Source organism: Xenopus tropicalis, chromosome 2 (assembly GCF_000004195.4).
Source record: "Xenopus tropicalis strain Nigerian chromosome 2, UCB_Xtro_10.0, whole genome shotgun sequence".
NCBI classification, from domain to species: Eukaryota; Metazoa; Chordata; class Amphibia; order Anura; family Pipidae; genus Xenopus; species Xenopus tropicalis.
The window spans coordinates 100,776,685-100,791,697 of NC_030678.2; the positions used below are offsets into that span (position 1 = coordinate 100,776,685).

The 15,013-nt window shown below is 38.3% G+C and overlaps 1 protein-coding gene across 5 annotated transcripts in view; it reads right to left on the reverse strand.

Moving 5' to 3' along the window:
• gtf2ird1 (GTF2I repeat domain containing 1) overlaps positions 1–15,013 on the reverse strand; it is a 77,364-nt gene that overhangs the window by 44,101 nt on the left and 18,250 nt on the right. For 4 of the 5 annotated variants that reach the window (XM_002932292.5, XM_004911706.4, XM_012957548.3 and 1 more), the window contains exons 2-4: positions 5,495–5,626; positions 2,234–2,375; positions 613–759 (exon numbers count right to left, since the gene is read on the reverse strand). In XM_002932292.5, the coding sequence (XP_002932338.2) occupies positions 613–759; positions 2,234–2,375; positions 5,495–5,620 (415 nt within the window). In that variant the 5' untranslated portion in view covers positions 5,621–5,626. The remainder of the gene's footprint in view (positions 1–612; positions 760–2,233; positions 2,376–5,494; positions 5,627–15,013) is intronic. The other variant, XM_004911708.4, reaches the window with a different exon arrangement.

A 15,013-nucleotide genomic window follows, 5' to 3' on the forward strand; every position in this document is an offset into this window, starting at 1 on the left:
GAAATCCGTGGGCCGGCGCATGCGCTGTAGAGTAAAAAGCCGACTAAAGGGTAAAAAAGCGCTCGCTGCTACCCCGGGCTGGTGCTGTTCTCTTCGTACAGGGGCACCAGCCCGGGGTAAAAGGTAAGCGATCTAAGTCACTTGGGGGTGCCTAACATTTTGGCACCTCCAAGTGACTTAGCCTTTCCTTCTCCTTTAAGGGGTGATTCACCTTTTTTTTACTATGGCATAGAATAACCAATTCTAAGCAGCTTTTCAATTGGTCATCATTATTTATGTTTCATAGGTTTTTAATTATCTGCCTTTTGTTTCTATTTAGATCCTCTCTTTTTTATATCAGTCTCTCATTCAAACCAATCCCGGGTTACTAAGGTAATTTGGACCCCAGCAACCAGATATGCTGAAACTCCAAACTGGAGAGTTGCTAAACAAAAAGTGAAATACAAATGATAAAAAATAAAGCATTTGCAAATTGTCTCAGAATAGCACTCACTACATCATACTAAAGGTTAAGTCAAAGGGGAACAACCCCTTTAATAGATGATGATAATATCTGTATTATAAGAAGAAAAGAAAATGTAACTAGTTTGAAACAGCTGAATAGCATCTTACTATAGAGCACTTCAAAAATCTCTTCAACCATCTTTCGCAAAAGGTAGATATCTGATGTTGGGCCAAGGGGGACTTGCTGAATATTCTGAATGCAGTCTCTATTTCTTCTTTGGCCATCATTTTCTTGGTCATTTTTATGGCGACTTACTAAACAAAAAAATAAACAAAAAAAAAATTAGCAACAATTATTGACAATGATTTTTAGATTACACTCAACATTTTTATATAATACAAAAACGTGTGGGAAAAATACTTTAACCTGCAGCTGGTTAAAAAAGCTTATTAGTAAATGGTTGCTATGTGTCAAGGTGGCCATACAAGAGACATATGATCAAATTAAAATTGTAGGCATAGACATCATCGATTCAGGGACTGCATCAACGATTTTACAGAAAAATCAAACCAATTTCAGGCCAGATGCTGGGGTCGGGGAGTTCCATCGGTGGTGCCTACACACAGGCAGATAACCTGCCAAATTGGTCTAAAGGACTGATATCCGCAGCTGAAGTTGGCCTGTGTATGGCCACCTTTACTGACAAAGTGCAAATGTGCCCAGCGTTTATTAATGAGGTGTGACATTTATAATAAGATACATGCAGGCTGTGTTTTACTGAAGCAGTATAAGAAGTGGCATATTGCAGTCTAGTGATGCAATAAGCACTCATCTCCTCCCCAATCCGACAGGTGCAGGTGCATAAACTGTTGGCTTGTGTCAGTAAGATTTGAGATGGCAAGTATGTGGCAGGGGGCTGGAGGGTGAGGAATTCAAATATTACCAACCAGTGAGAAATTATTATATTATATATATATATATATATATTTTTTTTTTTTCTTCATATAAAAAAAGACCAGCAACACTGGGATTTCTGTGACATTTCGGTCCACGCTGGGACCTTTCTCAAGAGACCTTGAGAAACACCTTCAGAAAGGTCCCAGGGAGGTTCAGTATACAGTGCTCTACACTGAGGCTATATGAGCAGTTATGCTTGTGTATACTGTCCATTGCAGTGTGGTCCATTCTCATGTAGCTTATAAAACATAACTGATATGAAACCAGCGTGTATTATGGGAAACCAGTTTATGAGGCGTAAGAACTATTGCTGCTGGTGTGCAACTTTATATAATATATTTAGGAAAATATGGGTCATAAGATGAATTATGTGTAGATAAACATTTTTTGGCATGTCACCTCAAAATCATTTTCCTTGTGTTAAATATGTTTTTCGTGCAAGCAAAGTATAATGCCCTGGATAGAACAGGGCGGTAAAACTGATACTTGTATACATACTTATATGAATGTAAATAAACAGAATAATATTTTAACAACATTTTTGAGGAGTAAACAGATCTACAAAAGTCTTTACCAAGATTGATAGGTAGGAACAGGGTGACAGAAGAAAGGAGTTTATCCTAAAGTAAGGCTAAACATTACAGTTTTAGAGTCATTTGTTTCAGTACACACTATATATTTTGCTTTCAAGATGCCACTGTCGTTCTTATTGTATCCTAGTAAACTATTACGTTGCAATGAAGAGATATTTTAACAACCTGAATCCCACAGAAGCCAAAACATTCATTTATACCACCAAGACAATGACTTACCTAAATATCTAACACTTACCACAAAAACGCTGGAAATCTGCTCGAATTTCTTTTCTAGAGTTTAAAAAACATCGTCCTTTCTCTGTTCCAACTACAATTGCACTTTCTTCATGAAGAGCAATACAGGCCACTTCGGTATTAAGTTTAGACAGTGCAGAGCACTATGTTTGGAAATGGGAAAATTATAAAGAAAATAATCAGCACATATACTAAAATGTCAGATATATAATTCTGTCTTTGCAAAGTTCATTGCAATTAAAGAGGTTGTGCAATTACCATTCTTGGATTTTAATACCACGATTAGCATAGGTATAGATTCATTTCATCTGCACAGTAACAAAGCAAAACAGCTTTAACATTTTCAAATCAGTATCCTTAACAAAAAAAACCAAAAATATTTGTACAAACAGATGCCTGAAGACCAGATGGAACTTACCAGTGCAGTAGACCTTCAGCAATCACATAAGAAGGCACAATTTTCTTTGGTCTAGTGACTCTTGACTGACTGTTCTTGTGTAATCAATTAAATGCTATAATTTAAATGAGCTGATTTTCAGCCCTATCTTGGCATTGTTCTTGTGACACTGTTATTAGTAGCATGTAAGAAGGGCAAGCTGCTGTAAACCACTGGAAAACTTTGAATAAGGCTCTGGACTGCAGGACCCCATAAATGTGGCAATAGAACTTAATATCTTGGAGAAAAATTTGAATCTTTTGGTCAAACTTGCAGATCACTGGATGCTGGCCTTTCAAGTTTTAAGAAATGCAGTGCATAACATCGTGCCTCTCTCAACTGTGGCAATGAACAATATATAATGCTGTTTATTTCAATAAGCGTAGCTGAATTGCAATAATATTTTGTTTTACTGAAAGGAATACAAATTTATGACAACAGTATCTCTAGTCAGCAAGTGCACACTGGACTTACAATATTATTTTGTAGCAAATTAAACACAAATTTTACCAGGGCTATCATGAGGGTTTCACCAGCACTCTATTAAAATATATTCCTTTATTGAATTTGTGAATAATATTTGCTGGGTCCATCACTGATTGCCAAAGTGTTATTCTCTGATGTAATTAATTCATGGAGATATTAGGCTGATATAACAGGGATGGGACTAATTATCTAGAATGCTTGGGACCTGGGATCTTTTTGTAATTTGGATCCCCATACCTAAGCATTATGCAGAGTGTCAACGTGCTGAGACATCCCTGTGTAAAGGCCCCAGGTGCCTCAAGTAACTTCTGCCCTAGGAAGAAATGCTTACTGCACAGGTAATTTTCTCATAAACTATAGAATTTTTTTTAAAGATATACATTACAAATTTACTTAAAATGACCTGCCCTGCTCTGATAATTGCATTTATATGAAGGTGAAGAACCCCTTTAAGTCTACTAAAACATTAAACAATAATTAAACCCAACAGGTTTATTTTGCATCCAATAAGGATCAAATATATCTAATTAGATTTAGTATTTGTTGAAATGAAGTACAAGGTCCTGCCTATCACAGAAAAAAAGGAAATCATTTTTAAAAATCTAAATTATTTTATTAAAACTGGGAGAAGGCCTTCACTCAATTCATAGCTTTCTGGATAACAGATACCATACCTGTAATTGTGATCCAAGTTAAAGCTCTCTCTCCATAGCTTTGATGTTAACATGCAATGTCTACCATGTTTTCTTTGGAGCACAGAGCACAGTAATATGATGTCTAAATACCTGCTCTGTTAGAAATGAATACTGCCCATTCGCGCACCTTGTGGGGCTGATTTACTTACCCACGAACGGGTCGATTGGAGTCCGATTGCGTTTTTTTCGTAATGATCGGTACTTTGCGATTTTTTCGTATGTTTTGCGATTTTTTCGGATTCTTTACGAATTTTTCGGATCCAATACGATTTTTGCGTAAAAACGCGAGTTTTCCTATCCATTACGAAAGTTGCGTAAAAAGTTGCGCATTTTGCGTAGCGTTAAAACTTACGCGAAAAGTTGCGCATTTTTCGTAGCGTTAAGTTTTAACGCTACGAAAAATGCGCAACTTTTCGCGTAAGTTTTAACGCTACGCAAAATGCGCAACTTTTTACGCAACTTTCGTAATGGATACGAATTACTCGCGTTTTTACGCAAAAATCGTATTGGTAACGAAAAATTCGTACAGAATCCGAAAAAATCGCAAAACATACGAAAAAATCGCAAAGTAATCGCAAAATGTTCGTTTTCAAGTCTGAACTTTTCCAATTCGGGTCGGATTCGTGGGTTAGTAAATCAGCCCCTGTGTCTCAACCCCTTTTCCTTTTAGATTGTAAACTCTTGGGCAGGGCCCTCTCCACCTTCTGTATCGTTTATTGGTTGCTTTGTATATAATTCTGTATATTCAATGTGCAAACTCATTTATCATATAGTGCTGCATAATATGTCACCACTTTATAAATACATAATAATACAGGTATGGAATCCGTTATCCGAAAACCCATTATCCAGAAAGTTCTACCATAGACTCCATTATAGGCAAAACATTCTATTTTTTAAAAATAATTTCCTTTTTCTTTGCAATAATAAAACAGTGCATTGTACTTGCTCCCAACTAAGCTATAATTAATCCATTTAATGTTTAAATTACTTTTTAGTAGACCCAAGCTATTGCGATACAAATTACAGACAGAGCTCTTATCTGGAAAATCCGATGTCCCAAACATTTTGGATAAGAGGTCCCATACCTTTAATAAATACATCCCAAATAAAGCAAAATATAGAACAATGCCTCATTTTCAGGTAAGGATTTATTTTTTGGCATATGCTAGGAGACCACTGTTTCAGGTAGCTGACTGATTAATTTAATTTAAGGAAAGAAAACCCTAGCACAGACGGCTTTGCAAGCAATCAATAGTGGTCCTGATACTTATTCCTAAATCATTCCTTGCCTGTAAATTCTACACAATTAATCTTGTCAAATGGAGCTTTTTTTATCTAGCACTGACTAAACACAATATTGCTAGCTTTTCCCTTTATAGCACAGAAGGATAAGGTTGCTCAATTCTTTAGAGTATACACTGTTACTTTCTTTCTCTTCGTTCTGGCTTAACCTTGTCAGGCCTTCACTGTAATTACTTGTCATTTGGAGGCAGAGAAAGCACAGTGTATTATTTTCTGCAGAACAGCTGCTGGTTCCTTCTTCTACTATGATAAAGGGTCACAGCTCTTTTGTGATCCATCCCTGCAAACGCCAAAGGGGAGCCAAGGTCACAGATGCATGCAAATCTTGAATAAAACTTACCATGGAATCTAAGGCAGTTACAAGGCTTGTAATAATCTCATCCTTCCCACTAGGAATTGATGAAGTCCATAGATCAGGTCTCGAGTTGTTCAAGGATCCTTCATACTGCTTTCCTGCCAGAGCCATATTCTTCTGAAATGGAGACACGTGGCTTTATTGATCATTTATCCTCGATCACTGAATGACATATTACTAGTGCGTTCAAAAGCACTGAACTGTTTTTCTCATAGAGCTGATAAACAGCATGTACGGGGTCTGAGGTCTCATTTGAAATCCTATACAGCCCTGTCACACTGTACAGCAATTATTAGACCTTCAGCAACAGTAGACAACAGGTTTTGACCACCATAACAACCATTATCCCCACAAATAAAGCTAAAATTAAGAATTAACAATAGATCATATTTAAAAGGTGATAGAGAAAGAAGCGTCCCAAGTGGTTTCTTATCTAACAGTGCAGCATTTGTACTCATTTGTGAAATTGATGACAGAAATGTATAACTGTATATCAGAAAGTGCCAGGTGAAAACATATAATATTTTAAAGACCCAGGGGTATGGTGAATATGATATGATACTGAGCAGTATTTTTAATAAAAAAAATATTGAAATATTTTGCAATGTTACCTGGCAGGCAAAGGTTTAGTTTGCCATTTCATATTTATTTATACTGATAATGTGCTTCTCTGATTTAAAATATGGCTAGAAATGCCATATATCTATGAGTTAATGTTGCTATATTTATTTTTAGGGTTTAGTTCTCCTTCAAGCTGTTTTAAGTCAGACCCAGAAAACAAAAAGGCATACACATTGCCTTTGATTCACATTACATTTACAAATACCTTTACCACCATTAAACATTTTTAATCAACATGTGGTAAAGTTGTCTATAGTTTTCTTTTACCATGCAAACAGTCACTTTTTCGGTGAAGGACCCCAGTAAACTGAGATTTTTATAGATAAAAGAATATATTGTGAATCATTCATACTGTAGGGCTCTTAAAGGAACAGTAACACCAAGAAATAAAAGTGTTTTAAAGTAATTAATATATAATGTAAAACTGGGGTGTTTGCTACAAAAAAGCTACTATAGTTTATAAAAATAAGCTGTTGTTTAGCCATGGGGGCAGCCATTCATGCTGGAAAAAAGGACAAAAGGCACAGGTTACATAGCAGATAACAGAAAAGCTCTGTAGAATATAATGAGGCTTTATCTATTACATACCTCCCAACATTTTGAAAATGGAAAGAGGCACACCCATTTGTGCGACCACACACCCTAAATTTAAGTGTGGCTTGATAATTAAATGGGCTTAATTAAGTGGACTTTTGGCAGTGGCCCAGAAGGTTAACAAGCTTCACCTGCACTTAGATACAATGTCAATTAAATACTGTGGGCGTTTGGCAGAGAGCCCAGAAAGTTAAGTGTGAGAAACACTGTATCTAAGTGCAGGTGAAGTTTCTTTCTGGGCTCTCTGCCAAAAGCCACTTATTTAATTAAATGTGAGAAACAATGTTTCTAAGAGCAGGTGAAGCTTGTTAAGATTTCTGGGCTCTCTGCCAAAAGCTACTTTTTAATTAAGTTTGAGAAACATTTGTATCTTTTATAGTTCAAAAGATCAAAAGGAAATGAGGGACTTTTCAGTAAGATTCTGGGACTGCAGGTTGAGCTGTCCTGCAAAAATCGGGACAGTTGCAAGCTATACTATTATCTGCTATGTAACCTGTGCCTTTTCTCCTTAGAATGGCTGCCCCCATGACTACACAGCTGCTTTGTTTGTATAAACTGTAGCAGTCTTTCTGGGGCAAATACACCAGTTGTACCAGTTCAGGGCAACAGTACATTATATTGTAATTCCCTTTATACACATTTTTTGGTGTTACTGTTCCTTTAATAATTGAACTTCTGGCTATAATCACGCACTCAATACACCTGAGCAGCCATCTTATTCAGGTTGTTTGGGGAAATGCCTTGACCACTATAGGCTACTTATACCAGCTAAACAAAACTTAATAGTTATTCATGCAGTTCCAGATACAGGAAAACTGGAAATAAGCACAGAGGCCATAAAACTACCAAACTGCTGTCTGCAATACAATTTACTGTAGCAGTATAATTCATTCTCTCAAATCATAGTAAGCTGGAAATGAAAGTGAGAAAAAACAATAGAAAAGTAGGGTGGACTTTCTTAATGTCAAGACACTGGGAAACAAAACAACCTTGGAAACCCAGCTGAAAGGCATGGCGTCTAGCCAAATAAGGAGCATGAAGCAAGGAAAACTTGATTTGCTACGCAGACAATCACTGTGGAAACCTGCTGAGGCTTAAAGGGAGAATCAATGAGCGTATTTCACTGCAGACCCTGGCACAGTAGCCTCATCAAGTAATCCTCATTACCATGAAGATCTATATCTGAACAGAATGCGGAGAGCAGAACTTTGACTTTCATTGTGAAGGTTAAAATTAAACAGAGAAGAGAATAAAGCATATTCACCCAGTTTTGCTATTGGGCAGTTACAACACAATTGATCTTATGTATAGACGGCAGGTGCTAAAAGGAGAAATAAGAAATAAAGGGACGGGTCTGGTGCTCACTTGTTGCATAAGCTGGCCATACATGAAGGTGGCTATATGGATGGTTTAAGAAGTATAAGGCATTTAATACAAGATATTTTTTTAGAATTGTAGGTAGGGGCCTTTAGTAAGCACATTCAGAGATGCATCCCAAATAACTGAGCTTGTGGAACCATCAATATCAATTCTATTACAGGTGTAATAAAGACAGGGTTGTTAGTCTCACCTTACTACTCTTAAGCTTCGCAGGGCTGTATGGCTATTTACTATACTTCCTGACCATCTGGACATGTATGCGCATTTTGGACCTATTTTGACAGATCATCCTGTAATCGCAATTGCAGATGTGTGAAAATGTAACAGGCAGCCAATAAGTGAGTGCCTCAGCAGCAAAACTCGTCTTCATTCAGTGCAGTTCCAATTGTGTGGCCTCTGGGCCTGCTTGATATGATAAGTGGCCATAAGTGTTCATGGCCACTGGTTCGATATCTGCACATTCACCCAACTGTTCTGATAGCATAAAGCAGCATATGCCCACATTTAGTTCTGGTTTCATAAGACTAAACTTGAAAAAACAACTGTACACACAGTTATATATATATATATATATATATATATATATATATATACGCGCACACGCGCACACACACATAAACCCAATAGGACTGTTTTGCTTCCAATAGGATTAATTATACCTCAGTTAGGATCAAGTACAAGGTACTGTTATATTATTACAGAGAAATAGGAAATCAGTTTTAAAAATCTGTATTATTTAATTGAAATGGAGTCTATGGGAGATAGCCTTCACTTAATTCAGAGCTTTCTGGGTAATAGCTTCCCAGATAACAGATCCCATACCTGTATATATAAAGGTTTTATGCCACCTCTTACAACAGCAAAGTCTGAAAGTGTGTTTAAAACATTAAAACAGTGATAATTCCACTTAATCATGAACTTTCACTGTGAGTCTATGTACTTATTTACTAATCTCTAAAATATATCTCAAATATTCATATCCCCCAGTGCTTTTATATACTCCTGTAATTAACTACTGTTTCTTACTGTGTTGTTGCTCCCAATATTCTCTTAGACAACCTCTGAGGCCGTCACAGAGCAGCTGTATTTGTACTGACATTAGATTACACACAGGTGCACTCTATTTAGTCATTAGCACTCATCAGGCAATGTCTATGGGCAACTGACTGCACTCAGACCAAAGGGGGCTGAATAATTACGCACACCCCACTTTGCAGTTATTTATTTGTAAAAAAAATGTTTGGAATCATGTATGATTTTCGTTCCACTTCTCACGTGTATACCACTTTGTATTGGTCTTTCATGTGGAATTCCAATAAAATTGATTCATGTTTGTGGCTGTAATGTGACAAAATGTGGAAAAGTTCAAGGGGGCCGAATACATTTGCAAGCCACTGTATATACACAAATATGTAAGAAAATGAAATGATATTCTATGGTATGAAACATAATCACATTTTTGGTATTAGCCCACACAATGTATTAGACCACACAATATATTAAAAAAAGTAGACAACTAACTGAAAACACTTTATAATGAAATCACAGCAAATTGTCTGAATATTTTTAAAGATACATTGTCAAACACGAGCCAATTATACTGAAAAAAAGTAAAAGCGGAGACTGTGTGGCTTTTTTATCGTATTATACACAGACATCTGCAGCAGTGTGGTTCTTCTACCAACTGTCATTCCATTAACTTCTGCTATGAATACTGATGTTAAATGCTGTTTAAAAAGCTCCAGCAAATAACGGCTGTTTTTAGGTGGCTTTCATTTTTTTTTTTTTTAAATGTTTTTGAATACAAGCTAAAGTAGATGGCTCTACTCTAAATGATTTCCTGTTACAGTTGGTCCGTCTGTCAATATTGTGCAACCGCACATAGAATAAGAATTTATATCTTGTAGATTGTAAGCTCTTTTGGGCACGGCCCTCTTCACCTCTTGTATCAGTTATTGATTGCTTTATATGTTACTCTGTATGTCCAATGTATGAAACCCACTTATTGTACAGCGCTGCCGAATATGTTGGCGCTTTATAAATAAATGTTAATAATAATAATAATATCTGGGAGAGTCTGTAATGACAGCATGTTTGCGTCAAAAAATTATTACCAATTTCTGATATTTTGCATCTGCGCTTAATCTTAAATAATGTTGCAAAGGTCAGTCTCCTCCAGAAAGACAAGTCTGTCAGTCTGCTGCCTTGTGTTACATTGTTTCAAATGCCAGAGCCACCAGGGCAGAGAATAGAAAAGTACTCGAAAAACACTACTTCTAATAGCAATGATATATACAAATAAGTAAAAAATCATTGCAAATTTGTAATGAATGTATATTGCAAAGTTGCTTAGAATTATGTTTTCTTTTACTGGGCAAAAAATTATATTTTGAGTTGACTTGACTTGATTTTTTTGTAAAATGAAGGTATGGAGATCCTAATTATTGAAAGATCCCTTATCCTTATCACTAAACAGGCAGATCTTTCCCTGTTATACCCTCCTTGAGGTAGGCAATTTCAGATTAATCAGATTGTTTGGCCCTCAGGCCAAATAATTGGATCAAATTTACAGGCTCCTCGTCTGAACGGGATTTTCAAACCTGACATCTGGCTGCTTTTTGGCCAGATGAAAATTGGAAAGGCCCATCTGAGGGCCCCATAAAAAGGTCGATAAGCTTTTATCAACCTGTGTATGGCCACCTTTACCTGCCCAGGTGTAGTAACTTATAGCAATAAATATGCTTTTAAACAGGAGACCGGTAAATGTTACTTTCTGACTGGTTGCTATTGGTGATTAGACCAGAAACAAACTTTGCACCTTTTAGCCCCCTAGAGACTGCTAAAAAATTGTGATTGTGAGAATGCCCTTTCCCACTATAAACAACTTTATTTTGTGCCAGTTACATTTATTTCTTAACACAATAATGGAAATATGATCATATATCTGCAGGAAGAATTGTTAATCTTCCCTGACAGGAACACATTATTAGGCAGCGAGTTTACTGCAATTAAACCTGTACTTATAATTCAAAACCCATCAGCACCCTGCTAACACTCTACATTTCAAAAAGGTTTAATGTAATATTTCAGGGGATTCTGTGGGGCATATTTATCAAAGGTTGAAACAGAGCTTGCCATAGTTTACCAGAGGGAAATATCAGAGCTCTCTGTTCACTTGTATATATTGTATTTTAAAGCACATTATTTAGGGCTCTTCAAAAAATCCTACAGTAAATATGTAGAGCTGCATATATGCTCTGGTTAACTATGGTTATTTTATTTTTACTCTCTGATAAATACAACCATATAGCTGAGATTAGTTGCTCACATCTTAATAAGAATAACACAGAAAAACCTTTCTCTGTCACAATTCAGATTCTGCAACCTCATTGAGCAAGTAAGGTGCACTTTTGAGTCATTCAGAAAAAGACAGTAAGAACAGAGCACAGCTAAAGAGTCACAGCATTTTCAGAAATACAGATCAACACTCACTATATAATATTGGGGGAAGGAAGGATTGGGGGAATCTAAAAGCAGCCAATAGGTTCATACTGGGACAGTAAGGCTGATGCCACACGTGACATTTTTACGCTGCATATTTTCTAATTCTCTCAGCAGCTGAAAAACGCCCGATATCATCATCCATAGAAATAACTTGAAAAGACTCGAAGCAAACCACACAATGCGGAAATACGCTAGAAAACGCCTTAGCACGGATTTTTCAAGCGTTGGCCCAAATACGCCAGTATTTGCACAGCAAGCTATTCCTATGTATACACAAAGGCAGCTGCCAGACCTAGCAGAAATATGCGGTGTTTTTTACTATTTCGCACTATTAGCACCATGGAAACGGGATTTGCTACGTCACCAGTACTAGGCTGAAAAACGCCATAGTCAGGGGCTGTGTGGCTTGTGCGGCGTTTTGAGGCTGAGAAAAAACGCAGCGTAAAAACGCCACGTGTGGCATCAGCCTTAAGTGCAGCTAGTAGGAACAGGTACACAGTGCATTTTCTGGCTGCCTGGCTGGGCAAAGCATCCTTCAAACATTTTTTTCTCAACCATTGACCAGTATGTTTAAAAACCAACATGAAAGGGCCCAGTCAAACATTGCTATATAATGGGGGCTTATACACTTATTTACCATAAACTCATTTGGATGGGCTTATGTTAAACACAGGTATATATTTCCCGTTATGAGCTTAGTTTGGACAAAGAGAACAAATGAGTTTTATCTCAGCTGAGAAGGTTTGGCATTTAGCTGCCAGGAATTTAAGATCAACCCTAAACAATCTCAACAGGAAGATTTAGGCTGTATAATCTAATATGCTGGCTGTGAGCCAGCAGGACAGACAGATAAAGAATTAACTGTGAGCCAAACAACACAGCATCAGCAGTGATGTCTCAGGGGCTTCACTCTCACTCTCACTCACTTTCAGCCCATTCTTTTGCATGGGATAAACCAAGAAGTACAGTAGTAGAATAGGTAAATTCTGATACTTTTCTTTTCTTCTGTCAAATCCTTCAACCAAACTCTTTGACCTTGTGAAATCTGTACACTGATTATTGTGTGTTATATGTTCTAGAATTATTTTCACCCTCCAAAAACATGAGGAACTGTATTAAAGGGTCGTGGCATTAGGGAGGTTGAGAACCACTCTACTAGACCCCTGATAAAATTGCCTATTATATATGTGAATGTGATAGGGACTGAGCCTGTATGCTCCACTGGCACAAGGACTTGCGTGAATGATATATAATCTCTGTAAAGCACTGCTGAATATATCAACACTATCTAAATAAAAGATAATAATTATCCACCATACCTTGCAGCATTTCTAATGCGAATGGGGATAGAGTGTATCTCTGTGTATTAGAGAGCTCTCATTATATAATACAATCACCTGCAGAGGAACAATTATATCAGGGGTCTCAATTTGCGGCCCTCGGTACAATATTTTGTGGCCCGCACCAACGCCGAATGAATGGATCGCAATTTTTATTGCGATTCAAGGGATAATGCAAGGCACGGCGGGCGGGAGCTGCTGATTGCAGAAATGACGTTATGCCATCACAACAGTTATTATGGGAAGACGTAAGGAGCTAATTGTGCACACAGAGCGTCTTCCCATAATAACTGTTGTGATGGCATAACGTCATTTCCGCAATCAGCAGCTCCCGACTTTTTTTTGTGAAATCCCTTATGCGGCCCAGCCTCATCCTGACTTTGCCTCCTGCGGCCCACAGGTAAATTGAGTTTGAGCCCCCTGATTATATGGTCAGCTACATGGTCACTGCCATCACCACAAACACTCATTCCCCTATGTTTAAATATAAAAACAAGAATTTGGCTTGATTCAAGCAAATCTTCCAGATAGAGGGAAAAAAGATATAAAGACAAATCAGGTGTGGGGATTTAGCTGGTAGCAGCCGGTAGCGGATGGTAATCTGGGCTTCACAGACGAGACAAACAACTCTGGTTTGCAACCAAAACGATCAGGCTCCTGCCTGAGCTTTATTTTCCACAGTAAGGCTGATGCCACACCAGGCGTAGGGCTGATTTTTTCGGCAAGCGGAAAAACGCTTGCCGAAAAATCAGCCCTACGCCTGCTACTTGTGCCTGCACCCGAATGAATGGAATACGCTCGGGTGCAGGCACATGTAGCCGATATACGCACGAAAACGCGCGAGAATGCAAAGTCTCGCGTTTTCTTGCGTATATCGGCTACATAGTAACATAGTAACATAGTAAGTTGGGTTGAAAAAAGACATACGTCCATCAAGTTCAACCATAATGCCTATACCTAACCTGCCTAACTACAAGTTGATCCAGAGGAAGGCAAAAAACCCCATCTGAAGCCTCTCTAATTTGCCTCAGAGGGGAAAAAATTCCTTCCTGACTCCAACATGGCAATCGGACCAGTCCCTGTATCAACTTGTACTAAGAGCTATCTCCCATAACCGTGTATTACATGTGCCTGCACCCGAGCGTATTCCATTCATTCGGGTGCAGGCACAAGTAGCAGGCGTAGGGCTGAATTTTCGGCAAGCGTTTTTCCGCTTGCCGAAAAAATCAGCCCTACGCCTGGTGTGGCATGAGCCTAAAGCAGTACATATCACAACTTGGTATTTTGCAAGTAAACAGTTCAAGAAAACATAAGTCTCACCAGACTGTCGTTTCAACACACGGGATACCCAAATCCTCACTGCCAATGCCCGGCAGTCCTTTTCTGGAGTCCCAGAATCAGGGGACTTTGTCATCAGTCCAGCCTGCCCCTCTCAGTCTCTCTCAGAAACTGAACTATCTGGTCGCGACTCCCACTGTTCCCTCACAGTGGCAGGTGGCACCCCCAGCTCCTCTAGGGGTTCCCAACACAGGCAGCGCTCCTGCACTGTGCCCTGCTCTGAGAGTGACCTTCAATTAGACCAGGCTCAACCTCCAAGTCTCTCAGAAAACTGACTCCTTGCTGCACACCCAGGCTCACCTTAAATATTTCAGCTGTTGCCTAATTGGCTCCAGCATTCCCTAATTGGCTCCAGCATTCTCTAACCATACTGCAGGGCACTAGCCTCTCCTGCCCTGGAGATTTAAAGGAGCCAGTACCTCAGCCTGGGTGCTATATACCTGCCATCCAACAGACAAGTCTCACTGAGACAAGCCTTTTTGTCACATACCTTCCCCCTCTGTTCGAGCTCGTGGGTTCGGACACTGATTCCCTGGTGGAAACACACCAAATAACGATATTTCCCATTGCCTCTCTCACATAGGTTATAATTTTTCTGCCACCGTTTAATGCTTATTGGAGCAGGTTATGTTTCTTTGCACAGCAGCCTGTGTCAAAATCAGTAAAAATCCTGTTGAAAAAGATCTGAGAATTTCTATTGTAGTTTCTGGGGCTGTTGATTTGTGGT